Source organism: Coturnix japonica, chromosome 11, assembly GCF_054131305.1.
Source record: "Coturnix japonica strain WE chromosome 11, WE-NBRP24, whole genome shotgun sequence".
NCBI lineage: Eukaryota > Metazoa > Chordata > Aves > Galliformes > Phasianidae > Coturnix > Coturnix japonica.
In genome coordinates this window covers 8,272,269-8,299,158 of record NC_140673.1, presented here as the reverse complement: position 1 = coordinate 8,299,158, position 26,890 = coordinate 8,272,269, and the positions used below count along the sequence as shown (strand labels likewise).

Sequence of the window (26,890 nt, the reverse complement as noted above, 5' to 3'; positions counted from 1 at the left end):
TGATTTTTATGCCTGAGGACTTCATGCAAAATTGTGTTTCTATATTAACTGTAATTTTATTTCTGGTTCTCAATGTCACTATTGCTTTTTCAGATTTTCTGACCTGTTTCTGTATTATTACTGCATCTGCTGCCATTTTTAATATGCTTTAGAGCCGGTAGATTAACACTGAATTTCAAACACCACAATTAGAATTGCTGATGTTACACAGAAACATTGCCTTAATATTATTAAAGAAAATAACCTTTTTCTATTGCCACAGAATCTGCACTCATTTTTGTTGTATTTGATGGTTTATTTTCATAGTATTTTCTAGGCTCAGAGGACCTGTGTATGTGAACCATGGAAAGGAAGAGGGAGAAGTGACATAAACAAAGATGACAATTGTAAGTGAAATTCAGTTTGATTTCATTTCTCTTAAATGGTGGCCTGCGATGTTTTGCCTTCATTTATTTATCAAGATAACAAAAATGTTTCTAATGAATCACAGTGTACACCTACATAACATGGACTTGCTAAAAAAACACATTTAAAATCTTAAATTTCGTTATTCAATGAAGGAATGCTGTTCTCATACGCACAATGAATTGTGCACCATCTCTGTACATTCAGAATACAGCACATAGTACTCTGAAAGAGAACGAAGACACTCATTAAGTCCACATTAGTGTAACACATCAATATAAGTAATTAAATCAATATGTACACTATTTTTTGAGGAAAGGTAGCAAATGCTATGATAAGCTGGTAATTTATTCAGTTATGTGCTGGAGACTGTTATATAATTTTCTTTATTACATATATCCATAATCAGAAATAAGGGTACATCTCTGAAAATATATAATTATTTCATAAAATAATTGGTACTCCAACTGTTACCAGGAGTGTAAATTTGCAGATGTTAGGTGGTTGCACTGACTGCCAACAGCCTGCCACTTGCAAAGTGTACTTCATCATGCTAATCCCAACTGGCAGATTGCAGGGCAAGAGCAGCAGAAGCAGCTGCTCTGCACAGAGGTGGGGCTTTGAAAGCAGTGTTATCATTGCTTGCTGCCTTTGGGCTCTCCTACCTCAAGTAGGGGGCTTAGAGTGATGGAAAGTGAAGATATATTCTTGGTGATGTTGTTTTTATTTTTTTCCATGGCTCCGGTTACTGCTCCAAATGACACTGACTTCTCAAGCGTGAATGAAAACCTTTTATCTGACTTAAAGAGCACCTCTAGATGGAAAAAATGCCTGGGATAATGTATGTAATACTTTTATTTTGTACATAATTGTATGTGTAGCACACAACTTCCTTCAATTGAGCCACATTTCCTTATTGACTTTACTGGGAATAAATTGGAATCTGGAAACCTTATTTCACAGTAGAGCTGTGGATAAGACTGCACAACATGAGATAGTGTTTACAACCTCTGCAGCCTCTGCTGTAGGGAGGAGGAGCTGTGGCTACATATCCAGCGCTGGCATTAGTTCTCCAGCTCAGGTTTATCTGTGAGCCCCAGCACTGCTAGGCTCTTGTGCCACATACTCATAGCACTGCAGCTTCTGGGCCTGTGTTGTTAGCCTCCATCAGTGCAGTGCCTGGCTGTGTGCAGTGGAATGGCACATTGCCAGTGTGAATGTACCCTGAAAAATATATCCCCTTTGGTAAGTGGGGGATACTCTAAACAAGAAGAGACTACATGTAGGTTTTCTATAGCAGAAGAAAACAACTTTCTACAATTGCCTGCTAGGATGCTGAAGGTGTGGTTTAAGGGCAAGGATTCTTTTTATCCCAACACATTACAATTAATTACAGGGTAAGATGATAACGGAAGCTCTGAGCATGCTCTTCTCCCTGCTCCACCCTGGGAAGCAATAATTTACAGCATATTATGTTCACTATCAGTTCCACTCATCACAGGCTTGTCTTGCCGAAGACATGATAAAGAGAAACACCTCAGATAAAGTAATGCAATTAACTGCTGCCATTTGAAATCTGAAAAATTATATTTCCTCATTCCCAGCCCATCTGTCTGTTTTACTGTTTTTGAGTAGAAATGCTGTTTAATGACTTGCTGGCTCCTTTCTACAATACAGGCTGATGTCCTACAAGAAAGGTCAAAAGCTTGCAGCAGTAGCAGCCAACCTGTAACTGTGCAGCCCTGGGACAGGGATATCTGGGTGGAAATGCAACCTGCAGCCCTCACTGAGGGCACAATGGCCACATTAGCCCTGTAAGGCTTATGCTCGCCACTGAGGTGAGAAGATCCTGTGGTGGGGTTATGCAGCAGCCTGAGCCAGGAAGGTGTAGTAACCTGACCGCAGTGCTCGGTTTTCCTTGGAGTATTCCTGCAGCTACTCTGAAATTTAAGCAATTTAGTGCTTTCCAGCATTTATCTTTAGAGGCCCTTACAGCTTCTAGCTTGTACTGGAGCAGCTATGTCAAGTATACTTATTAGAATGAAAATTAGCTGTCTATACGATGAACTGCTATTTATAAGGGTGTGGAAGTAAAAGCCCTTGGAGAAAGTGAGGTATTTTTTTCCTCAGATGCAGAATTCAGGGCTGTGCCATGAACAAAAGGAATGTGCCTCTTTAAAGCCATGCAGCATTTCAGTTTTCTCAGTTACACTTTTTATACAAAAACACCTTGCATGAACCATGTGAGAACATTCAGGCCCAAAATAAAGGTTTTTAAGGGTGGGGAGTGGCAAAGCTCTGCTTGCAACGATGACCTTTAAGGCAGCATACAACATCACCCTCTTCACCGTGGCCATCTGTGATGTGTTAATGAAAAAAGGAAAAAATAAAAGCAACTTCAAAAGATTTATGTCCCCAGATTTCTTCATATCTCCTAATTTTTGACTGGCCGTGTGCTGCAGTGAGATCAATGAAAAATAACTCTAAATTCTGGCTGATGACTGGAGTCAACTTAGGGTCCTAAATTTTAAATGGATTTGAGATCTTTTCTGTGAGTTTAGTTGCACAGAATTTAAATATATTAATTCAGTGAATAATATTTTATGTTGACACTTGGAAATTTGAAAGTTGGCCAAAAATTAAAAAGTAAATAAGACAGCAAGTCTGTTAAATTATCTTTGATTTTAATACCCTTACTATGTCATGATGAGCTATTTTGGGTGGTTTATTACGGTAATTTATTTGACAAGCAACCTGAGAGTCACTGGTCTTTGTCATAGAAGCTATTTAAAAAAAAATCTGCCTCCTTGCAAGCATTTGTGACTATCACCATCTATATCACTGTACTTATCTGTATGTATTTTGGAACGCAGTCCTGACTAGCTTTAGATTATAAAATCAATTCTTCCATCTGACATTATGCCTAGTAAAGCTTTCTGAAGCGCCGGTATTTCTTAGAGTGCTTTGCTAGACTTAATTTTAGATTTGTTATGTTCTGGATTTAAGAAATGGAAACTAAGAAGTACAAAAATAAATATTTAAGCTTGCAAGAAGCTTCAACTCTGACAATGTTCTCTTGCAGCATCCTGTCCTGAACTAGACTGGAGAAACTGCCTGTATTTATATGTGGATAACCGGAAGCCTGCCTAATGCCAGAAGCTTGGCTGTAATGCTCAAAACCAGAAATTTCAGAGTGTTTTGGTATCTGCGAACATGTAAGAAGAAAATCATTAAAAACTGTGAGTATGTTGAGTTCATGAAGAGAGGTTTAAGTATTTATTTGGTTATAAAGTAACCTTATGCCACAGAAAATGTTTTATTAGGACTTTATGATTTTATTCCAATTCTCTATAAAGCTTCTTTCAGTGAGTACTATCTTTGGATTCAATTCAATTAATTCCCAGTCTAGAATTCATTGAAATCAACAGATGTTCTTACTGAATAAAACCTGAGAGGCAATAGAATGAAAGCTCCAGGAGGTATCCATGTATTTATGAGGTCCCAGATCATCCTGTCACTTTCTAGCAGCTTTGAGCTCCACATGCATCACACTTCTCTGAAGCTGCCCTGATTTGCCATCAGCTGATCTCCCCCTGATGCCAGCTCAGGCAAGTGACTTGACCTCAGAGTACATGAGGTTCCTGCAGTTACAAGCATAGACGTGAGCCTTCAGCTTGGGCTAGCCTAATTGTGCACTTGCTCCTAAGTTGTTCCCTATTTTTCCTTTAGTTATGCATTAGTTTCAGCTGGGATGGAATTGTTTTCTTCAGAACGTCTGGTATGATGCTATGCTTTTGTTTTGAGGACAAAAACAGTGCTGATAACACACCAATGATAAACATGTACTGTTAAGTACATGTTTGATAAACAGGTGATAAACAGTTACTGTTTATCTGTTGATGATAAACAGGTACTGTTAAGCACTGTTGTACAGAGCCAAGGCCATCAGAGAAGGGGCCCAAGTAGCTGAGAGGGAACAGAATAAAGACAGCTGACTTAAGCTGGCCAAAGGGATATTCCATACCATATATGTGGAAGGAGAGTTGAAGGGGGGTGGGAGTTCATCTCTTTCTTCTGCTCAGGGGGCATACTGGGCATTGGCCAGAGGGTGGTAAACAATTGCTTTTGCATCACTTCTTATTTAACTATATACACATGAATGTATAACTATTACCCTTGTCTTTTTCTCTACCTCAGTTAATAGAGTTATCTCAGCCTGGGTTTTCTACTTTGTTTTTCCTGAATCTCTTCCTTTTCCCACTGGGAAGGAATGGAGTGAGCCACCTGCTGGGTTAAACCGTAAGTCAACATAAGAACTGAATGTGATCCCTGCAGTTTCCAAGAAATTCCTGTTAAGCTAGAAGGCTAGGCTTTAGTTTTATATGGATAATAAGGAGAACCATACAAAAAGGAACAGTTTGAAGGAGCAGGCAGAGTCTGGTGCATGTGGTTTATCTGGGTTATCCTGCAAATGCTCTCAATGTGGGCTAGGCAGAGAAATTCAGATAAAAAGGCAGAAAAACAAATGTATGACATGAGGAAACATGAATAACAAGTGTTTTTCTGTGAGTGTAAGCCATGCGTTGTAGTAGAGCTGCTTTCTTAGAAACCACCTTTTGTTAATTAAAGAAATGCTTTATAGCAGAATAGCTGTCATAGATGATATAATTGGTATCACTAGGATATCTTAATTAAATTACACTGCAGGCCACAAGTCCTTCAGGGCACCTTCAGTTAAGATGCTTGATATTTGTCAGTCACCACCGTGAATGGGTTATTATTCTTTCAGTGCCACCTATAAATGGGAGCTTTATTAGCAGAGTCTGCAGCAGTAGGTTGAAGTGAGGCTTAGGCTGATGTAAACACAAGAGATAAAACAACTGAAAAAGACTTCATAGCCAGAATTTGTCATTTACAAGTGAATTATATGTTAAAAATGTATTTTAAACTCAGTACTGCCAATACTGCTATTTGTTCCTGTTCACAGTCGAGGAGACTGCCAACCCATGTTCAGCCTTTTGATTCCAGAGACTCAAATACACTGAATATCATAAGTCTCCATACAATGTTTATGGTTCAGTTACCACAGTAGGATTAATACAGCGGTTTAAGCTAGACAGCAAAATTAAAAAGAAGCCTTTCTGCTGGGCTATTCTATGAACTAGTATTTGTTTACACTTTGCTTCTGCAGCAGCAAGTCACAGAGTGGTCCTAGACCAACAGCTTGCTGAAAGGTGCCACCATGAGACATCCCTGGTCTTGACAGCATTTTAATAGATCTGATTGTCAGTTTTATTATTTTGCTGAGGGCCAGCTGCTTTTTCACTGCTGTCACAGTGATGTGTTGTCATGCACCATTCTTTGAACCTCATGTGTTTGCTTGTTTCCGTGCCTTGGAGAAGGTTTCTAATCACGCAGCAGAACAGCCACAACCTGCAATCATGAGTATGTCAGGAGTCCTAACGCTCCAGGGAGTGGTGCAAAGAGCAACAATAAGGGTGGGCCTCACAAGTGTTTGGTGCTTTTCCTCTCCCACTTGGGATGATCACACACCCGTCAAAATTTATACTGAAGTCTGTGTAAATCTTTGCATGAACCAAAGTTAAAGTACATTATCTCCACGACACAGAAATAAGCAAACAGCAGTAACAGTCCATGATGTTGAAATTGCCCCACAAAGAGTGATAGATAAAAGAGATATACCACATTAAATCTGAGTACAGTGAATGAAATCAATCCATAGGGATTAGTAATTGTGATGTTTTGTTCTTTGCAGTTATTTTATTGCTGGACTTTATGTATAATTTTTCTCTATTTGTGTGGTGTTTTTTTTTAAATTGGTTACAAAGTATGACATTTAAAATAATTCATCTAGTTGAAGTTAGGAACACAGAGAATATTCTGCAAAAAAACCTACTTCTTTGAGAGCAGGTTGCAGTATTATGCCTGCGCAGCGCTAAGCAGAATGGGCAGCAATGTGTGTATGCAAATCTGCAGAAACAAAAATTTCTGAACTAGTGATATATCAAGAAAAACAAATATGAAAGTGGTCTTTTAAGGATGTAGGTGTTTAACCTATAGAATCAGTATTCCAGACTCCACTCTCCTTAGTGATATCATGCATTCCATCATTAAAATACTTTAAAGGCCATCAGTAATATAAGTGAAATGGTAAGAAAATGCACAAAGGATTCATGTCGGCTTTTGAGTTGTTAGACAAACAAAGACTGTGAAAGACCTGCTTAATTTTTGCAATCATCCATAACAAACCAAGTACTTTTGAGGATGACACAATTTTTTTACTTTAGTGCCGTTTCTCTTTCAATTTTAGGGGAAAATCGTGTTTTACCACTTGTGCATGTTATACTGCAAAAATGGTGACACTGAAAGTAGATTTTCTGCTATATCCTTAAACAATTCCAAAGCCTGAGGGGAGATCATCCATAGCCTCCTGGATCGTATCAGTGGTGACTGAATAAAATCTCCCTAGAAATATGCATTTACTCTTTAGTGATGTGAAAACCTGGTTAAAATTTGGACTATGTTGCTTGCTTCCTCATTTTGAATAAATGCTGTGGGAAAGTCTGCTTAAGGCAGGATAAACTTTTCTGACTTTATTGAAGCTGTGGCTGACCTGAAAGTTAGGGAATTAAATCCATATACACATGTGGAGTCTTACTAGATGATCTTTAATTAAAATCACTTTTCTTTGAAAAAAACATACCAGCACCTCTGAAGATGACGACTGTGACTCTGAAGTGCGTGCAAGCTAAATTAAGTTTTGTTTTCCCAACCACTCACAACTGATACTGCTACCGTTGTTGGGATTTTCACTTGTAAATGTACTCAAGCCTTAGAAATGTAAAGTTTTACAGACAGAGGAGCAGCACTTGTGCAATACTTTTCACAGTAAGTGTTTGTTGACAGATGCTGTTCCAAGTTTCCTAGCCAAAGAATAATATGAGATTTCTTTATTCAGAGCTGAGAGTGTTAAGTCCCCTGAAGGTACTGCAACTATTCCTGAGAGCTAATTGCGTAAAATGGGATCAGTGATGGGAGTGTTAGGAGCGCTTGCTTACAGAAATACAGCTCTAAGGCAAAGCTGTCCTTACTTCTGCATTTTTACAGGTAGATTGTTGGCTGTCTCCTTGGTCAAGAAAACAGCCTGGAAGGAAAGTTACTAGGGAAAAAAAAAAAGGAATCATATTCTAAAATAAGTTATCACTAACTGTCAGCAACACTGTGTAAAACTAAAATAGAGAGGTGATAATGGCATGAAACGGGAAGGGAGGAGTGTGAAGAATTGAGGTCATCAGAAGAGAGCAAAAAATAATCAAAGCTCAAAAAAAATCTTTTTTTTTTTTTTTTTTTTTCTCATTGATCCTCATTTCTTTTAGATTATTCTTCACAAAATCATATCCAGGCCTTCCCCCCCCCCCCCCCCCCCTTTCCTAAATGGTAAAGCAATATATGGGAATCCTGTTGTTCTCTTTGAAAAACTGGTGATGGAGTGAGGAAGATTCTCTGTTAATACAGTCCTACTTCTTCAGTATTAACATGCAGAAGGTCCCACTTCCCAGGAATTATGAATATATGTTCTGGAGGTAGGCTCTTATTGGGCCCAAGCACCTCTCCAGACAAGGATAAAAAGTACTTTCTCTTTTCTTCTTTCCAGCTCTCTTCCTGATTTTGACAGGTATTTGGCTACAGTTCCTTTCTTTTTCCTAGAATATGATGTTCTAGCAAGAAGTACTTGTGTCAAAACTGCTCTCATAACTCTTCTGATCAGTCGTGCCTATAGTCTCTAATTTAGTCAGGGTCCCAACTTCTTTATTCTAGGAGCTAATATCCTCACAAGAAGGTAACCATTATAATCAGCAACCTGCACAGCATTTCATCTGTCCCTAGTCATAGCACAATGGATATGTTCACAAGGGAAAATCAGGGAAAAACTACTTCACAAAAATGCCTGTGTGTGCCTGTGGGACTTGTCCTGAGATGGTAATGTTAGCACTGAAAGTGTAGGGTAATAGGATCATGCATTACTTGGAGCTCCCAGAGGTCTTGGCTCTTTATTGCTAGTTTTTCTTTTTTTTTTTTTTTTTTAACATGTGCTAACATAATCCAAATAGCAGAACTACTCATGCACATAAAATGACCGCTTCATTTTGCTGTGTGTGAGGTGAAGAATTTAGTGTCAGCTCTGAAGACAGTATCCTACCTACGCCGAAGAATTCCGTGCACAAAAAGGACAGAGTAAGAAAATAAAAGGTCACCATCTTAAGATGGATAAGGAAAATGGGATGGAAAAACGTTAGGTTACAAAAAAAAATGAATTACCATTAAGTCATTTTACCTACCGTATCATTTTCTCTCATTCCTCCATCTTACTAGCCATTATGCTAAATAACTAAACAAGCAGTAAAGATGAGAACAAGAACTTCTCATGCAGAACAGTTAGAAGTGAAACTTCTAAATGAGGCTCTTTTTTTCCTAACATTCTTCTACTGTCCCCTTCCCTCTGGAAGTCTAAAGATGCTCTTTGAAAGAGTGCAGGCCTGTGAGCCACAGCAGGCTTCTAATGGAACTTGACTGTAATTTAATTTTTATGTCTTGCAATGTTAAATAATTTTACTTAACATGCTATTTTTAAAAATAAAAGCATAGGGATATGGAAAAGTATAAGATTTTGATGTAAGATAGGTTTATACATTTCCACTGGCGGTCTGGAAATGTTATTCACTGATGCATTATCTGCCAAGCAGCCGGCAACTCTAGCAAGCAAGTTTAAATGGAATTTGGCAAATAAGTCTAGCTGGTATCTCAGAAAAGTGTGTATATATATATATATATATATATGTGTGTGTATTTTTTCAAATGAGAAGTTTAGTATCAGTTCACTTATTGAGTGGACCAGTGTCTTTGGACACTCACTAATCATTGCGTTAAGTCACGCTGCTGCACAAGATTTCGTTCGCTGCTTCTAAAGATGTAGTGGGAGATCAAAACAGATGAACTATTTTTTTTGAGCTGTTGCATTATAAGTGTCATCACACCATCCAGTACCCGATGCTCTTTAGTTTTAAATTAAGCAATAACATTTGACAGGGTAGCTCAACCTAATGGCTAGAAATAAGAGACCTCATGTACTCAGGATGTTTCAACACTTTCTGATGATAACTTCTACTGCCTCCACCAAGTTTCATAGGAACCAAACTCCTGTTAGAGATGGTAGCATCTTGAATGTTTGCGAAAACACTGTGTCAGCCTCTACTTTTCTAAATTTTAATTTAAACATTTCCCCTTTCTGTGCTTTCTTAACTCCTCCAGAAGTGAAGATAGAAAACTGGGTAACAAAAGAAAGAAGATGAACGCCATGTGAAAAGCTACGAATACATCATTTGTGTTTCAAAGTTACATGAAGTTTTATTATTTTATCACTATATCAGAAGAAAATCTTTAAAACAGTTACTTAGAACAGCTATGAATCCTACACTTCTATTTATGTTTTCTCCTTTTTTCACCTTCTCTTCAGTATGTCTTATTTTTATTGTAAACAGAAGTTTGTGATGGTTTGTTATTTGGATACAAAGGAGGAACAGGTTAGGCAATGTGGACTGAAAAACAACCTGGTTAATTAACATTTTTGGGAGTCCTGCAGCACATTTAAAAAAACCCAAAAGTAAAACAAAAAACCCAAAAACTAACAGTTTACATTTGTCTTTAGTCTCTACCAGATTCTAGCAGGTCCCCTAATCTGAGTTTTACTTGAATTTATTCTTGAATTCATTTAAAGCTAATGCATGTATAAGTGCCTATCAAATCTTCAGCTTACTAAATGTAACTTTGTGCTTTTTCTTTTCTCCACAGGAAGCCAAACATCCCCACCTTTGCCCCAGAGCAGCAAGTGTCTAGGAGAAACCATGTACCTCAGTGTTTGCCAGCAAAGCCTATGTTGCACTGTTGTCAAACCATGGGATTCAAGGAAAGGAAACCTGGATCTTTGCACATTATGTGAAGAGAGCAGCAATGAACCAGGTAAGTTCTTTTGTAAATTATTGGCCTTGTCCACACAAACCTACCAATGGACATTTTTTTCTGTACGCTCTTTATTTTGTCATTACAGTAATTACTAGAGGTATGTCATTGCCTAAGGCTGTGTTGTAATCACTAGATTCAGGCACTTTAAATCACATACCTGCTTTATGTGTCTTCAGTTTCCTAGCTTGATATTAATGCAGACATTTGTCGTGGCTTCTCGGTATGGCAGGTGTATGCATCTTCATTTCTCAATGGCCCTGTCTAGCCTTTGTGTGTTTGTAAATGCTGAACCCTAAAAGACGCTCTCACAGAAACCACATGGTAAATGTAACAAGTAATCAATCTTCTGAACAGCAATCAGGAAACCTCTTAACGAGCATCCTACACAAACACAATAATTAATCTCAGCTATGACTTGAATAGCAATTAATATAATCAGCTTTAAATGGTGAGTCTACTGTACTCATTTTTTTTTGGCTGTCATAGTTAGGATGTTATAAGGAATACAAACACAGTGGTTTGTTTTGAAGAATACTAATTTCAGGAGTGAAAGGTGACACGTTTTATGCAGATCAGGTTGTTTGTTCCTATGTGCTCAGACTAAAGCAAAACACTGTCAATGTCAAGGTAGCAGAGAAAGGATATATACACTAGGAAACTGAAAAAAAAAACAACAAAAAAACCACCAAGGCAAACAGAAAACACCCAGCAAACCCAGTCTTTCAACCACAAAACCTCAGACTAGCAATTGCGGTCTGTGAACATTAAGTGGCAGAGAAAGTTATGTGCTTGGACACAGATTCAGCACAAGCAATGTATGCTCAGCTCTCCTTTATGAATTAGGAGATGGGTCCTTGTGAAAGCCATAGGTTGAAAGCCAGCATAAATCAGCCTAATGACATTTCACTGATTTATTCCAGCTGAAGACAGGCTTTTTTTTATTTTTTTATTTTTTTTAGAAATGAAGGTACATTTCTCTTTCTGAATTAGTAATACTTAAAGTGCTACCAAGTGAGTGACTGAGTGACTTTGGGAAGTCTCACCGACTCCCCGTTCATGCTGGGGGGAGCAGGCAGGCTTCACTCCCCAGCAGCAGGCTGGAGGCTATGCTGTACAGCAGTGCTCATGGTGCCACTGCAGAGGAGATATTGAATAAGAACAGAAGTGTTTTCCCTATGGATTAGAATAACGCATGTACCCTACAGGCACCCTTCTTTTGCATAGCTTGTCTTTTTACAAATCCTAACTACAAAATTAATCCCTTAAAAAAAAAAAAAAAAAAAGAAAGAAAGAAAGAAAAAAAAAAAAAGAAAAATAAGCTCCTTCTTGGACAATACAGGCAATTCGTACAGATTCTTCCGTATTAGATATATATAAGGATGGGATTTACTGCATACTGCTTACTTATTTAACTTGGTTGTCATTTCAGAATGGAGGAAAAATAATAGGAGTTCCCCATCTTGCTCCCTAGTGGTGGTTCAAACTAGTTGAGATTGGAGAGGCACTCCCCAGGGGCTGCCAGGAACCACTCATCCTGACATTCTTCTCGAATTACACTGAAATTGGTTTCTTGTGAGTCATTATATCCATCACTTAAATTTAACTACACATTATGCACATTATAGCAGGTACATGACAAGGTAGGCCTGGCCATGGGATAGAGAAGCCTGACAGGTAACCATTGAATAGTTACATGTCAAGAGAAAAAATCAATCATGACAAATAACCTCCCTTACTGACAAAGAGGATGAGGAGCAATGGAAAAAGAAGGGAAAAAAAATAGAGAATGAATAGATCTAGAGCAGGCAGCAGAGGAATACAAGGACAGGGATGTGCTCATATGGTTCAGGAAACACCCAAGCACATTTTATTGAAGATTTTTTCCTCTTCGGTAATTGTTTTCTGCTTTTCTCTATGGGGTCTCCTCAGACACCTCTTTTTTTCACTTCTCCTAGGCTTCAAAGCACTTGGTTTTCTTCTTCATACAGCACAAAAGCAACACAATCTTTTCCTAATTTCTCAGCTGTTAAAATTGCACCTGTTAGCATTGCCACAGTGGCCTAAATTTTCTCTCCCTTTGCCACAGAAGGAATCTCTAGCTCTCCAATTCAATTTTTTTTTTGTCCTCCATTCCTCAGAAAATGCAGTTTATAGAAAGCAAGCCTCCTCCCCTCTCTGCACAGCAGCTAGTCTTTTTCATTGCATTGCTGCCTATATCTGTCAGCACCAGCAAGGGCTCTTTGTGCCTACGGCCTCATGAGGGCAGGTTCCCATCCAGGTCTTGCCACCACGGAGCCCCCACAGCCATTCTGTCCTCAGTCAGCCCTCGGGATCCTCTGCTCCTCACTCAGAGGCAGAAGGCAGCAGATGGGCTCTCAGATGGTGACGAGGACGGAGAGGCACAGGATGTGCCGGAGTGTCCCTTGAAGACAGCAAGCAGGAACAGACTGTGAAAGAAGGGTCAGGCAGTTTCCAGTCCTGCTTTGAGGAGGACAGAAATGGAAGCTGGTGAAGAAGTCTGAAATTTCAAAGTTTGATCTCTGAGCAAAATGTGAAACTTAAAAGTTGATATTTTTTACTTGAAAGCAATTTTCTGTATCTAGCATTTGAACTGTCAGAAACATGGACACAACACACTTTCCAGACTTTTTTTGGAAATCCTTCTTAAAACTTGCAGCGGGATATACAGAAGATATGATGCAACTTTTGGAAGATGTTTGCTGCTGTGGCAAAATCAACCTGACTTTTATTTCAATAGATAAGTTTTATTAAAAAAAAAAAGTATATTCCCTATAGGATATCACTAACCAGTTCAGTTGCTAGGGTTTAAATGAGCAGATTAAGTATCTTTGAGGTATCCCTGATGAAATGTAAACTGCAAGTGCAGGCAAGTTGGCAAAGCTGTATGAAAACCTGCCATCTGGGCAGGGACAGGCGGGGAGGAAGGTCAGGAACTCTGGAAAGTAAGAGGATCAATAGAAAAGTCTTGAGAGGAATGAATTCAAGTCCAGCAGAGAAACAGAAAACTACCCTAGGTGAACTGTCAGAAGCAGCTGCCTATTCTAAAAATAATAATGCTTGCTCTTTTGCTCAAATTTCTTTCTCTCTCTTTTTTTTTTTTTTGCTTCTCACTTCCTTTCCCTCTCAGCTTTCCCTTGATTGAGAAAAGAAAAAAATATATATATTTTTTTCACACCTTTGCTCTCTATTTCAAAACCTGCTGAAATCTAGCAATAAGCAAAAAAGCTAGAAAAATAAGAGATTAAAAATATTCAAGTATATGCAGCAGCCAAGAAGCTGACCCAAAACTTTAGGTAAGAGGTTCATGCATGTGACTTTAAGTTCAGGTGGATCAGCGTTTCACATGAGTTTTCTGCAGAAGATTTGGAGAGAAAGGTAAGAAAGAAGGCAGTGTAACTGGAAGCTTTCAAGATTCCTTTGGGCACGCAGTCTGCTCTGCAGCTCAGCTTTGCTGAAAGATATTCAAATAGTCTAGATTTTTTCTCTTTTTCAGCTTCCCTAATTAGGAATGGTTCATTAATTAAGGGAAATTAGTAGAAAATCCCACTAATGAGACCAGTAGTCTTCAATGTGAATAATGGATTGCTTTCTCTAGACTTGATATCAAATGGGAGCTCCTGTACAATGGGCAGAGTATGTGGTGCAGAGGAAGGACAAGAAGCACAAAGGTCACCCTCTTCTCAGTCACTCCTGCTCTTTTCTCTCCCATTTCTGCACTTGTGAAACTGAAATTGTGTCCAAATGCAAAGATACCCCTTAGAGTGGTGGCCCTGGAGCACTAGGACCATTAGCACTTTCTGGAAAATACTGAGATTGATGGAAACATTGACAACAAACCTACACTCTTTCTGCTAAATCTAATCTTCCTAATCTTGATTCAACTCGTGCAAAGCAGCAAAATGTGGGCCTGAGCAGCTAGAGAATAGCAATTATGGCAGAGAAAAGGCAGCATCGTGTAAAACTGATCTGTAGTCTCTTCATTCAGATCTTTATCTCTAAGGAACGTTTCTTTGTATGTTGAATCTAGTTACAAGTATGATGTGAAATGAAATATGATGCATCATAAAGACCTCAGCTATCAATTAGTAATGCACAGGAATGAAAGATGAATACCTAATATGCGACTGATACATACTCCAGTGAGAATGCATGGGTACTTCAAGTGCATGCCTGTATTCCTGGGGAAGACACAGAAAGCTGCTTGATGCCCACAGCAGTTGGCACTGAGCAGTTGGCAGCTTCTTCATCTCCTTCTCCAGAGAGAGCCCATTTTACACCAGAGTTTGGTTTTTTATCTCTAAATGTAGTGCAGAACCTGCCATGAAGAATGACACTGATGTTTAGGGAAGAGACATTCGCAGATGTAACATGCAGTGAAAAGGAAATGTTGCTTGTGCAGTTGAAGTGACTGCTCAGAGGCACGTTAACAATCTGTGGAGCGTTCACTGGTGGATTCTCTGGGGTTATGGGGGCTGCCCCATATTAGTGCAGATGTCCCCTTGTTCTGCTGGCAAGGCAAGACGAGCAGTGTTACAGCTTGTTCCCACTACGTGCATGAGGGCTGGCAGGGGCACAGCCCACATTTCTTTAGCCCCACATCCACTGGCAGCATGACCACATTGTCTAGCAGTGTGCGCTGGCATCCCAGAGACAGAGGGCTTCTGCATCAAAGGCATTCCCCCCTGCAGAGCCATCCCTGTAGACCTAAGTCTGCAGCCTGCAGAGCATGTGCAAAATCGTTTCTGTTGGAATATCTAAATGGTTAGAAAGAGACTGACTGCAGTGAAGGCCAGTTTTGAACTTCAGAATTTCACCCTGTTCTTTTGTGCTCAGTACTGTTTTTCTTCTATGCACAGACATAAACGTTTTGATTTTTGATTGATATAGCAAACAAAAGGTCTGGTATTTATCTGAAAAGTACCGAAACCTGAGTTCTAATGCAATCACCCCCAAAAGAAATATGCATCAGTAGAAAGCACATTGGATTATAACGAAATAAACCAATTACTCCTAAAGATAGGGTAGGTTCAACCATATTTATTTTTTTTAAATCTTTTCTATAATTTTTATGTAAAGATATTTCCTCCATAATTTTGAGAAACACATTTCCTCATGTTAAGAAAATGCTTCCTTGCAAATTGCCTTGTTTCATCTGATCTAGATAAAGTTATATATCTAAGGAAGACTTAATGTTCTCACTGTGTGAATGCAGGTGCAATTTACAGACCTGTCAATAATCAAAATCTTCAGTATGTAGATATCTTTTTGAATGAGTAGTTGACCTAATATTTTGACACATAAAATGAATATAGGTAAAGGTTTTCTGTTACGGATGTTGTTTTGATAAACACTTCATTACAGAAAGCCAAAAACCAGGGAGACTGCATTCCTTGTGTGCGTAATAGCAGTTAACACATGCAGTACATGTATATCTATTATTTACAACCCACCTAAGGCTCTATCAGCACCAGCAGCAAAACAGACAGTATCTTATCAGCAAAACTTCTTTGACACCAAGCTGCTTTTCTCAAAGATAAATACTGGTTCTGCCAGACTCCACAATGAGAACTTGAAAAACATTCCGGGCTGCATACTAGCTCTCCTCGAACAGAAGTAGCCTGTGCTCATCAGCTGAGCTGCTGGCATACTCTTAACCTTTTCAGCAACAGCTGTGAAAATATTTTTTCAGATCTGAAAAAAGAACCACAGTTTTATTTTTCCTCAAAAAAGTTCCAGAAACAGTAACGTGACCTTTTGGGGAATAGTATAGAAAATTGGAGAGATAATGGGTCCTTTGAAACAATGAATAAATGGGTGAAACTGAAACAGAATTTTTAAGTGAATAATTCTCTTAGCAGCATTAGGGAACAAATTGGCCATTGTTCCGAGGTAAGAATGGGACAGTACTGCATCCTGTAGTCTTCACTGGGAGGCCAGCGGGACAGCAAAAGAAGTCACCTAACCTCCACTGCTCTAGAAATCAACAATAGGAATGTGCTTTTCTGCACATTTTGTTCGGAATGCATCTGTGTAGCAGTGACCAGGTGTAAACATCAGTGCCTGTGATACAACATGGGGCTTCCTGGAAGAGCAGAGGAGCTGTAAGTGGTGCGAACAAGATGGCTGCAGCTGGCTGCATGGAGACAGGCTGTACTGCAGGTTTGAAGGCCCTGCAGTGCTTCCTCTTTCCTTCTTGGTCCAGTTAGAGATGCTTGTGGGCATAAAGAAAATCTGTGCATGTTGTTCCTCCCTGACTTTGTAACTCTGAGATACTTTATAAACTGTACATAACATGCTTTAAAGATTTTACAGCATGGTTTATGTAATGTCATGGGAGTGAGCAGAAACACCAAAGGTAACCAGAGCTTTATTAATGCAGTGTGCTTTAATGTGCAGATATTAGACAGGTTTTAGTCATATGATTGAGTAAAACCTTAAGAGTTAAGTTTGCAAAATATGTGACTATTATAGGTACAGATAATCAACCACCCTAAAAATATTTGTCCAATTTAACCATTTGTCAATAGGAATATAGCAATCATGCATCTCCGGTAAGCATCAGCAACAAAATCATCACTTAGCCTTTCCCACCTGAGCTCCAAAAAAGCATCAGAGCCTGCTTTTCACCAGCTTAAGATGTCTACTCCTGTCAGCCTTTTGGTGCTGAGTTCATTTGGGAAATAAGTTCTGTCAAGATGCAGGTGTATCATCTATCAAAAAACCCAGTTGCAGCTCTTTGTCCTACACCTGGTGTGACTTATTCTCCTAATCTACAGATGAATGCAGTCGAGGGTGTTCTACTTAATATTCTATCCTTCATGAAAAGAGAATCCAATTCCCCTTGGGATTTTTGCCTTTCATTTCTGTGTAGCCCAGATCACAGCTTTTTTCTCAAATGGATGCAATTTCCATACAGATAATCGCTGTTACTATTATCCACAATTTCTGGTTTTCTGCTTGGAAGTCTAATTTAAGATTGAAGCGTTATTATGGCAGATACTGTATAGGTCCATTTAGCACTGCAGAGACAGCCATATAGCTACGATGAGAAATCTACAAGATGCACTCATAACTGGGAGACAGGGAAATACTTTGTGGTTTTCTGAAAGCAGTTTGCAATCTAGCAAGGACTAAGAAGGAAAAAATAGAAATTTCTAGCTACTCAGTGAAGTTGCAATTCAGCTGTGATTGAAATCAAACGACTCAGGAAATCTTAAGCTAATGAAAAGCAAGGTATTACCTGATCTATTGTCCTGTGAATTGTTAACTTCTCACTGTAAGGCTTATGCTCTACCTTGTGAGGTTTCTGTTAATTGTGTCACAGTCATTCAATCGCTCATAATGAACAAAGCCCATTAGTTTGAAAATTCATATTCACATGAAAACATGTACAGCCAGAAAGCGCATTTCTGTTTTTGAAATGCGTATTTAATTTTGTCTCTTGATGTCTCTGAGGAATTGTGGAGTGACACTATTGTAGTATTTGGTAGATATGTGATGATGTCTAGCTGCAGTGCTCAAGAAGAAGAAACAATACAGAAATATGGGGAAAAGTATTTGATATTCTTTAGGGTACTCTTTAGGGATATACTTTTATATATATATCATTTCTGCAGGTAGAAACTACTTTGGAAAAAAAATGCCAGTAAGATTTCAGATCTTTCTACACCACGGCTATTAAGTATAAGTACATATCTGAATGTATTAAATGTAATGTTGAGGATATGATTATTTACTTAAGGTGCCAAGCATAGTAAATTAAGTAAAGAATTAATGTTGCTTTACTATCTCACAATCAAAGAATGTATCTGCGAAATATTACTAGAGCCTACGTTAATGTAAGGCTTTCTGTACAGTGTAAGAGCTGTCACCTTCCAGCAAAGCCAGAGTCCTTTGGGAATCAGAAATACTTCACGCTTTTAAAATCTTTTTGAATTCACTATGAAAAGAAATCCTTAGCACAGCAGCATGCTTAGAAAAATCTCAAACCTACTGCTCGTTTTCAAATGCTGACCAAATTTGTAATTCACAGCAATAAAACATGCATGCGGTACACATTTTTTGGTCCCTATGGTGACATTAAACAAATAAGTAAAGCAAAACACCTCACATTTTTATCTGTGCTTGATTACTTCAGCGAGTTTAAGCCAATTGCTGCTAAAGATAAAGAAACAAAACAAAATTACTGCCTGCATTCAATGGAAAGATGAGAGGATTTTTCCCGTTTTCTCACCCATTTGTAATCTGCCCATAGGACAGTACTTTGGATGCAGTTCATTTCATTGCTGCCAGAGCAGGTCTGAAGGCCAGTTGCTCAGCCTGCTTGTCTTTCAGGGTATGTCAGATTGGAACACTGAAGAAATTAGTGCAGAAAATATGCATTATAATTGGAATCGTGGAAGTTGCTGAGAGAATTAGGAAGCTACCATGGCTGAAATCATTTTTGCCTTTTAAAAACTGTAATTATGTTTCAACTTGATACCATCACTTGAAAATGAACAAAACAAGCTAACATTTCATTGAAGAAAACAGTAATTTTTTCAAAAGAGTAGTTTTAAAGTTTATTTAGATGTTGCTTGTTTAGAAATGGAAGGCTTTGTAGCTGAGAGATAACGTGCTGAATGGTGCATTGTTCATCAGCAGCAAGCAGTGGTAAATACAGTACTTCTCTCCCAGCTCTGCCATTTATACCATCAACTTGGCTGGCCTGCCAGCAGAATCGTCCAAAAATACATTAGCAATTCATCAAAAGAGCAAATGTCATTATACATGGGAAGATCAGGGAATTATTTTGCATTTGATTTCGAGTTCTGGTAGCACTATTATTGATTCAAACATTCTCCAGCATTAGATGTGCTACACACAAAAGATGATTGTATTTTTGAACTGTCAATCACGCAGGTAATCCTGAGCTGCCCAAATACGGATGGCTCTAATGAAGTAGAATATATACCCTTTAGGTGAGATTTCTAGACTGTTAAACAACAAACAGAAGCTTCTATTAAAAGAACTAAATTGTAATGTCTAAAGATCCTAAAACAGCTGTATCAGTTAAACTGTATTGTTAAAAAAAAAAAAAAAAAGTCAAGGATTCTTTAGTGCAAAAATCAGTTTTAGGTCAAAATAGTAAAAGGGAGGAAGAATACATTTCCTTCTATTGCCTGTTTCAAGTAATTAACAGCATGCTGAGGTCAGCATAGGAAGGCTATGCCACAACAATGGATCAGTCTCATCATGGAGCTGAAAAAAGGCCTCCCTGGGAGCACAAGATGCTGGTACTTCCATTAAAAAGCTGCATTTTATGAGGAAAAGCAAAACAAGATCAACCAGGCAGAAAAGAAACACAATAATTGTGTCTTGTATGATAAATTATAAAATCCTTAAACATACAGGTTTGTGCTTTATTCAAAATGCAAAGCTGTGATGATGGATATACAGTGGGAAGTCATCCAGGTGCTGAGGCTCCTGCACCTCGAGAAAGATCTCTTTGTGTCTCCAGCAGAAACCATGTTTCTCAGACCCTATCTAACACAGCAGATGATGCCCATGGGGCACTGTCATAGCGTCTTTGGGGACTAGCTGCTCTGAGTTCAGAAGTTTGGATGCAAGAGAATTACTGCTGATGTGAAATGTCCAAAGGAGGGGGGTAAGTTGCAGGTGCACAAAATGAGCTTCCCAGGCTGCTTTAGGAAGCTTACAGTGCTGCTGCAAAACAAGGATTCCTTGCTAGCCTTTGGTCTTCCTGAAGAACAAACCAGTAAGTCATCAGCTGAATGTGACAGGGACTTGGCAGGAGGCTGGGCCGCAAAACACTTTTGACAGTGGTTAGCAAGATGTCCAGAAGAATAATGTGGAATTGTTTCTACAAGTAGAGAGTCACTATATTCTGCTACGGGTGGGGACAAACAGGGCTATGGTTTGTAGCAATTTAAGACTGCATGGGTTTAAATCAACACAGCTGCTAAAGAAACCAGAGGAAAGGAGAAAAAAAGAGATCTCAGAACTTCAAGTGGGCATAGCTGAAAGGGCCAGTTGGCATGTTCCCACAAGGCCCACATCACAGCTTGACATAAGAAAACACAGGTTTAATAATCCATAGTTAATCTATTCAAAACTAATATTTGATACTGAGTAGAACTGATGCTGAAAGAACGTGATCCTTCTTCCTATAAATACCCAAACAAAAAGCAAAGAAAAAGAGAAGGAGCTGTGCAGAGATAAATGCACCCATCCAAAACCAACAGACAGGAAATGCTGCTGGTGCCAGACATGATGACACTTTGAGCTCATGAAGGACTTTGACATCTGCTCTCCAGGGACTGCTGGAAGGAACAAGTCAGTGCCTCCCCTGGGAGGTCAGTGACCCAGAGCAGAGTTGGCAGGCTGGACTGGCTGCTCATCTGAGTGCAAAATTCATCAGCTTAGCTGATTATAGCTGCAGGATCAGCTAAACCTGGAGACTGGGCTGGCTGGGTGAAGCCCATTCTGCAGACTCTGTTGCTGGAAAAAGGCAACAAGCATAGAGGATGGGGAGCAGCAGCAACTCAAGCAGTGCTTTGAGTCACATGGTGAAGATACTGATGTTTTGAAAGACATTTCAAATATCAAATTCTGGAGAACTATAAAACCTGCAGAAGCTATGGCTACTGCAATAAATAAGGAGCAAATTACCACCTCTTCTCCAGTTACTTCATCAGATCAGCTTTCATTTTATTGAAATGTCTGTAAAAGTCTTAGCCCTTCCTGGAGTAAGAGATTATCTCACCTTTATCAGCAGTGAAAAAGAACTGTGGTTGCAAGAAAACAACAGATAGAACACCTACAGAAATGCATGCTACTGGATGTCTTCTGGTTGGTGCTGGTATAGCTCAGCTTTGTCAGATTTATTCATAGGCAGGTTGCAATTATTTTCTATTTTCTTTTGTTCTCAGTTAGCAAATTATAGTGGAAAAATTTAGTTAATCAGAACTAACTTGTTTCTGTCACACTAGCAATTACATACGTAGCTGCCCACATGCTATGCAGAAATTCAGAGATTCTATACCTAGCAAAACAAATGAATGCAGGTTTGAGGGAGAGTGGGCTGAGGACAGGTGCAAAGAGCATGATTTAGTTAACTTGTCTGAATGTTAAGCTTCATTGTGTCCCTATTTAGGTGTGGGTTTGCATTCTTTTGATATTAAGACTTTTTTTTTCTTTCCAAAATTAAAGTATCTTCTACTAAGAAAGCAACTGAAATCCCACTCCAGATATCCAAGGATGATAATGGATTTGCTCTGCTTGATTTACTTCATTCCACCTACACTTTTCTCAGGTGCTACCACTGCTTCTAGTATCATGTTTTTAAGTATTATCCTTCTAAAATGAAGTATTGTTTAAATCACATGTAATCTGAACACCAGACTGTTACTTCTAATACCACGTACAAATATATTTCTCCTAAGATAAAAGCACAATACTGATGGAATATTCAATTTCTGAGTAACTTAATAGTGAGTATCATATCATGTATTTCTTTTTTTCCAACTCATATTTCTAAGGTTATTTTTATTTTCTTTTTAATTTTTTTATCTAAGAACAAGGATGCAAGATTTTCCTATGATCTATGTTTCTGGAATGAAGCAATTGGGTGGGGATGACTGTCCTATTTGAGATTCATCACAACTGTATCCAGTTAAGGTCAGCGATGTTGATTAATTAAGAGCTTAAATGAGCATGCTAAGGTTACTCTGTTTGGTTGTTGAAGGGTTTGAAGGCTGGTCACTTCTGAACCATGGTAAGTTATAAATGACTTGAATAGAAATATTAGTTTAATTGTCATTTTCTGCTGCTCTCTGTTTTCTTAGAATTCTATTGTTGCTATTTTAGCCAATATGTTTATTTCTAACCTTGTGATTATCTATGAAAAGCAGTACATACTAGCTTCTGTTGTGTGCGCTAGAGCATGTGCTTCCTCTGGGAGTGCTCTCAGCAGGTGGTGATATGGGAGGCTAAAGGAGAAAGTTGGTAGCAGAGATGTTACTTGTTTAGTGCTGTGATGTTGCTTGAACTAGTACCAATGCTATGGGTCAGTTTTGAGAGCTTTGGGTGGAAATGCCTTAGCTATGCAATACAGCTGATAGCAAAGATCTCAAAGCTGAAGTTCTGCCAGGCTGCCTTGAGTCCTTTTAGTTCCTTAGAAGGGATACAGTGTATTGTCAGACACAAAGTGAAGGGGCTAGCTTGATTGGTGAGGTAACTTTATTTAGGTATCTGTAATCTTCCCCCTCCCTCCCCTCCCCCCCATCACTTAGTTTAAAAGATGCCAAATACCATGTAGGACAAATAGTGTCTAACAATACACGTTTTAAAAGTATTTAAACCTTGTGTTAGTAAATTATTCTTACAAAATCTGTTATTACTTAATTACAAGTCACCCTGTACTGTAAAGGGGTAGCAAAAGACTACACATCTGATGCTCCAAAGTGCCTTGATTTCATACCAGCTGTTTACTAAGATGTTACAAGCATTTTTCCTCTTCTAGTAATCCACAGAAAACATCAACTATTCAACTTTTCTTAGAAAAGCTTTTTCCTAGATAAATTTGAAATTACTGTACTTGACATAAAACCTGAGTACCACTCTAATTTCTGATTTCAGCAACTTTTGAGTACATTTCCATTAGCTTTAAGGAGCTTCTGTGACTACTAAGCCATTCGAAATATTTTCTGTGATCTCTTCAAGTTAATAAAATAACCACAGAAATACTACAAGGTATATTGAGTAGAAACTTTCTTGGGGGGTGGAGGCAAAGAACCCACAGTAGTAATATGTGAAAAGATAGGATAGAAAATAACACTGGAAGTATTGAGATATCATCCTGCTAATTACTGTACCCTCACTTGAAATATACTTTTGTTTACTTCACCTGAAATAGGGCATAAGAGAAATGGAAAAAGGCTCAAAAGCAGGTGATGGAAATGATTAGATTAGGGCTAACTTTTACACGTGAAATAAATGAGAGCTTGGGAGAGATATAATATAGTATGTCTTGCACAGAAGTAGTAAATGAAGTAAATTTGTCCTTTTACATAATGAAATAACACAGATCACTGAAAGAGAAAAAATAATGTATTTTAAATGCATTGACTCTGGAACTTATTCCTGGGGTGTTAAACTGAAAGCCCGAGTGCTGCTAAAATGGCAAAAATGCAAAGTTGAGAAATGGAATGGAAGAGAACCTCATGTGGGTCAAAGCAAATTTGAGATTTATGTTGCTTGTTGTGGAAAGCAGAATTTTGTACAGATAGAGTATAAAATAGCTCTTTAAAACTTAAAAAGAAAAAGAAGTAACAACTGTTTCTAGAACAATTTTCAACACGCAAAAGGTCAAATTCAGCCCCTCGAACAGCAGGCACAAAGAGCATATATGGCTGACTTTGATTCTAGAGGTCTGTGACTTTATCCTTTCATCTCCAAGGCTTTTTACTTTGCTATTTATTTCAAACTTGAGCTGAGTTGTTATTCTCAGCACAGTCCCATAATGCTTTAATGCATCTATTGTATTTTATTTGTGCATTTTAGTCAAATGTATTAGTCATGTATCGGAGGTGACCTTGCATGGCATAACTTTGAGAGCAGGAGAATATTACAATATTATGAAAGGAAATCTAATTAAGATGATATAAAGCTAATAAAGACAGAACATTAAGTAAAAACCAGGAAAAATGTATACTCAGAGAGGGCACTAGCTCTAAATGGCAATAGGTGATGAACGTCTTTCTGACACAACTGTTCTGAATTACTTTTTCTCCAGTCGGCTCAGTGCTGTGGGCATTTGCAGCCAAATATAGTTAGTGTTCTGCTCAGATTGTTCTCTATTTGACAAACAATTTTACACTGGCTTCTTTCAATGCATATATATATAAAAAGCACATCAGGAAATATTTAGTCAGTAGTGACTGCAAAATAAGAACCATCCCAAATAGGAAAGAAAATAAAAAATGACTAATTACTTTCCATAACAGGTTTGATTATTCAGTAATCTAGAATATTTATAGGTTTTTATTGCATTGCTGCTGTAAGACTGCAAGTGATGTGTATAACACTAAAATGCAGAAAAGGTATGACTTTATGTGTAAGATGAAAACAGAGTAGGTTCCATCCCATTCTCCTGCCTGTGGGATGGAAAGCAACCTTCATGTGACAATGACGTTATTAGAGGGGCATAGCAGCTGTGGTTATTAATAATGCTGAACAGGGTTGGGGGTGGTGGTGGCCCTGATGAGCAGTGGGTTAGCATGGCTCTTCCACCATCCCTACGTGAGGGGAATAGCATCAGTGTTTTGTCCCGGGAGCATGCCAGACCCCCCCGTATTCCTTATGAGCCAATACAACCTGGCTAGCTCTGCCCTCAGTGCATCAAAGATGTGTGTTGCTATGTCTGAGCACCGTAAGCACCATGGGTGTTCTGACACCCTGCTCCTTTCCTAGCCATAGGACTGCATATGTATATAAGATAAAGCTGCAGACATACAGAGGCTGCATTTATGCTGTCAGAAGCCAGTTAAAAAAAAAAAAAAAAAAAAAAAGCAGAGAGACTTTTATGTTTTTCTTTTAAATATCCACTTCCAGTGCAGAGAAACAAAATGTGCCGAATTCTGGCTCCTAACTTGTGCTGAAAATACAGAGGATGCCATCATAACAACCTTATGTTGTACCCTGAGGATGTGACCATGGCAATTTGTGCTTCCTCTGGAAAACCAGTGATTATTGCAGCCTGGCTGGAAGACAAACTCCTGCTAAAACAGAAACAAAATGTAAAAAACACCGTGACACAAACACCCCCACCATGCTCACTGCAAAGAAGCGAGCCTTACATGCAGAAGCTGTGTCATGCCTTGAATAAACAACTCAAGCTATTTAAGCCACTAAGTTAAACTGAAAATTGTGTTATCCCCTTTTTAGCCTACATTATGGGCAGATCTTGGCACACGAAGCCTGCCTTTGGAAATGTGCCGACTGCATGTCACTGCCTCTTTGCAGTGATGATGTGATTTCGATTAGCGCGTGGTGGTGCAAGGGGAATGCTGATTGTGAAGAGTAATCCCATCACCTGACAATAGAGCCGTGATGAAATCTGCTACACAGATTAGAGAGGGAAGGGCAATAACTCATCAGAAAATGCAGAACTGTCTGCTTAATTACTTGAAAAATGTCTCAGCCACTACCTTTTATGACACCTGGCGGGTATAAACATGTCCAGAGTTTTAATTAATTTTGCTTCTTCTTTCATTGCACCTGTATGGCCAGGAGAAATGGAATTCTAATGAAATTACAATCAAGCATTTCTACAGGAGTTTGAAACACCCTGGCAATAACCTGAAAATGAGGCATTTTCATGGGTTTAATTAGGGAAATACTGTACTTGGAAAAATACTTCCCTATGATTACAGCTATTCCAAATCAAGTTACAGTGTGAATTTCCTTTTCTTAATTCATAAAGTAATGATTTTCGGTGTCCATTTTAATTTAGAAAGATAGCAGAGTAGGCTTTTCCCTGGGGCAAACTGGAGCTGAAGTGAAAATCCCTCTCTGGGCAATTTCAAAGCAGCAACAGCACAAGCTCGCACCTTTAACCTCACAGTTCTGCAGTGCTCATTTAAAATTGATGAGTGAGACCCTTGAAATAATTCTGCTGAAAAGCACACTTTTTATAATGATGTTTATAAACATGCCACTAATTTTTCAGCATCCTGAAATGCCAGCTCTGCAGAAAACTGAAGGGAGCACAGTTCTTTCTCACCTCTGTTTTTAAAAGGGCAGAGAGAGCCAGGCTTGCTTGTGTTCACAATAGTCAGTTGTTACATGTTACTCTTCTGCAGAAATATTTTCTTTCGCTCCTTTCTTAATTTAGTCTGTGAAGTTGTTGTTTGTCTTGTGAAGAAAGCAAGTGCATTAGGGTGTTGAAATCCATATGGATGAACTTCAGAGAAATGACGAAATGAAGGGAAGCAGAACCCCAAATCTATGTTTATAGAACAGTCACAGCAATGTACTATCAAGATATCTACCAAACCTCAAACCTCTTAGTATGGAGTTTTGTGAAGGCTTAGGACCAGCACCCAGGTACCAGCCTTTTCATGCTGTTTTGCACCTTGCTAGGTAGCTCTCCCATGACAAGGAGCAGGTGACCTTTGCCCCAGCACAGGGATGGGACCCCAAGGTGGGTGAGAGCCCCACACTGCATCTCACCCCATCACAGCAAGTGTCTTGGGGGTAGGGCTGTGGGGGAAATGTCACTGTTGATCACCATGTGCTGAAAGGGGAGACTGCCCCTTCCCCCTCAGTTTTGGTGTGTGCGGGGTCTGTATGGCCATTGGAGGTCCCCGAGCAAGGGTTACAGTAAATTCAAGTACAGTTAGGATGCTTGCAGGTCTCCTGT

General features: G+C 38.8%; 2 protein-coding genes across 16 annotated transcripts in view; one reads left to right on the top strand and one right to left on the bottom strand.

Moving 5' to 3' along the window:
* The window catches only part of NTNG1 (netrin G1), a 149,124-nt gene that overhangs the window by 95,973 nt on the left and 26,261 nt on the right, over nt 1-26,890 (bottom strand). The gene's annotated exons all lie outside the window — the stretch shown is intronic.
* Nucleotides 1-26,890, top strand: part of LOC107317162 (uncharacterized) — a 54,653-nt gene that overhangs the window by 4,323 nt on the left and 23,440 nt on the right. Inside the window, exons 2-6 of the mRNA XM_085512162.1 lie at nt 307-386; nt 1,213-1,246; nt 3,488-3,644; nt 4,603-4,704; nt 10,276-10,443. Of these exons, the coding sequence (XP_085368288.1) occupies nt 3,530-3,644; nt 4,603-4,704; nt 10,276-10,443 (385 nt within the window). The 5' untranslated portion in view covers nt 307-386; nt 1,213-1,246; nt 3,488-3,529. The remainder of the gene's footprint in view (nt 1-306; nt 387-1,212; nt 1,247-3,487; nt 3,645-4,602; nt 4,705-10,275; nt 10,444-26,890) is intronic.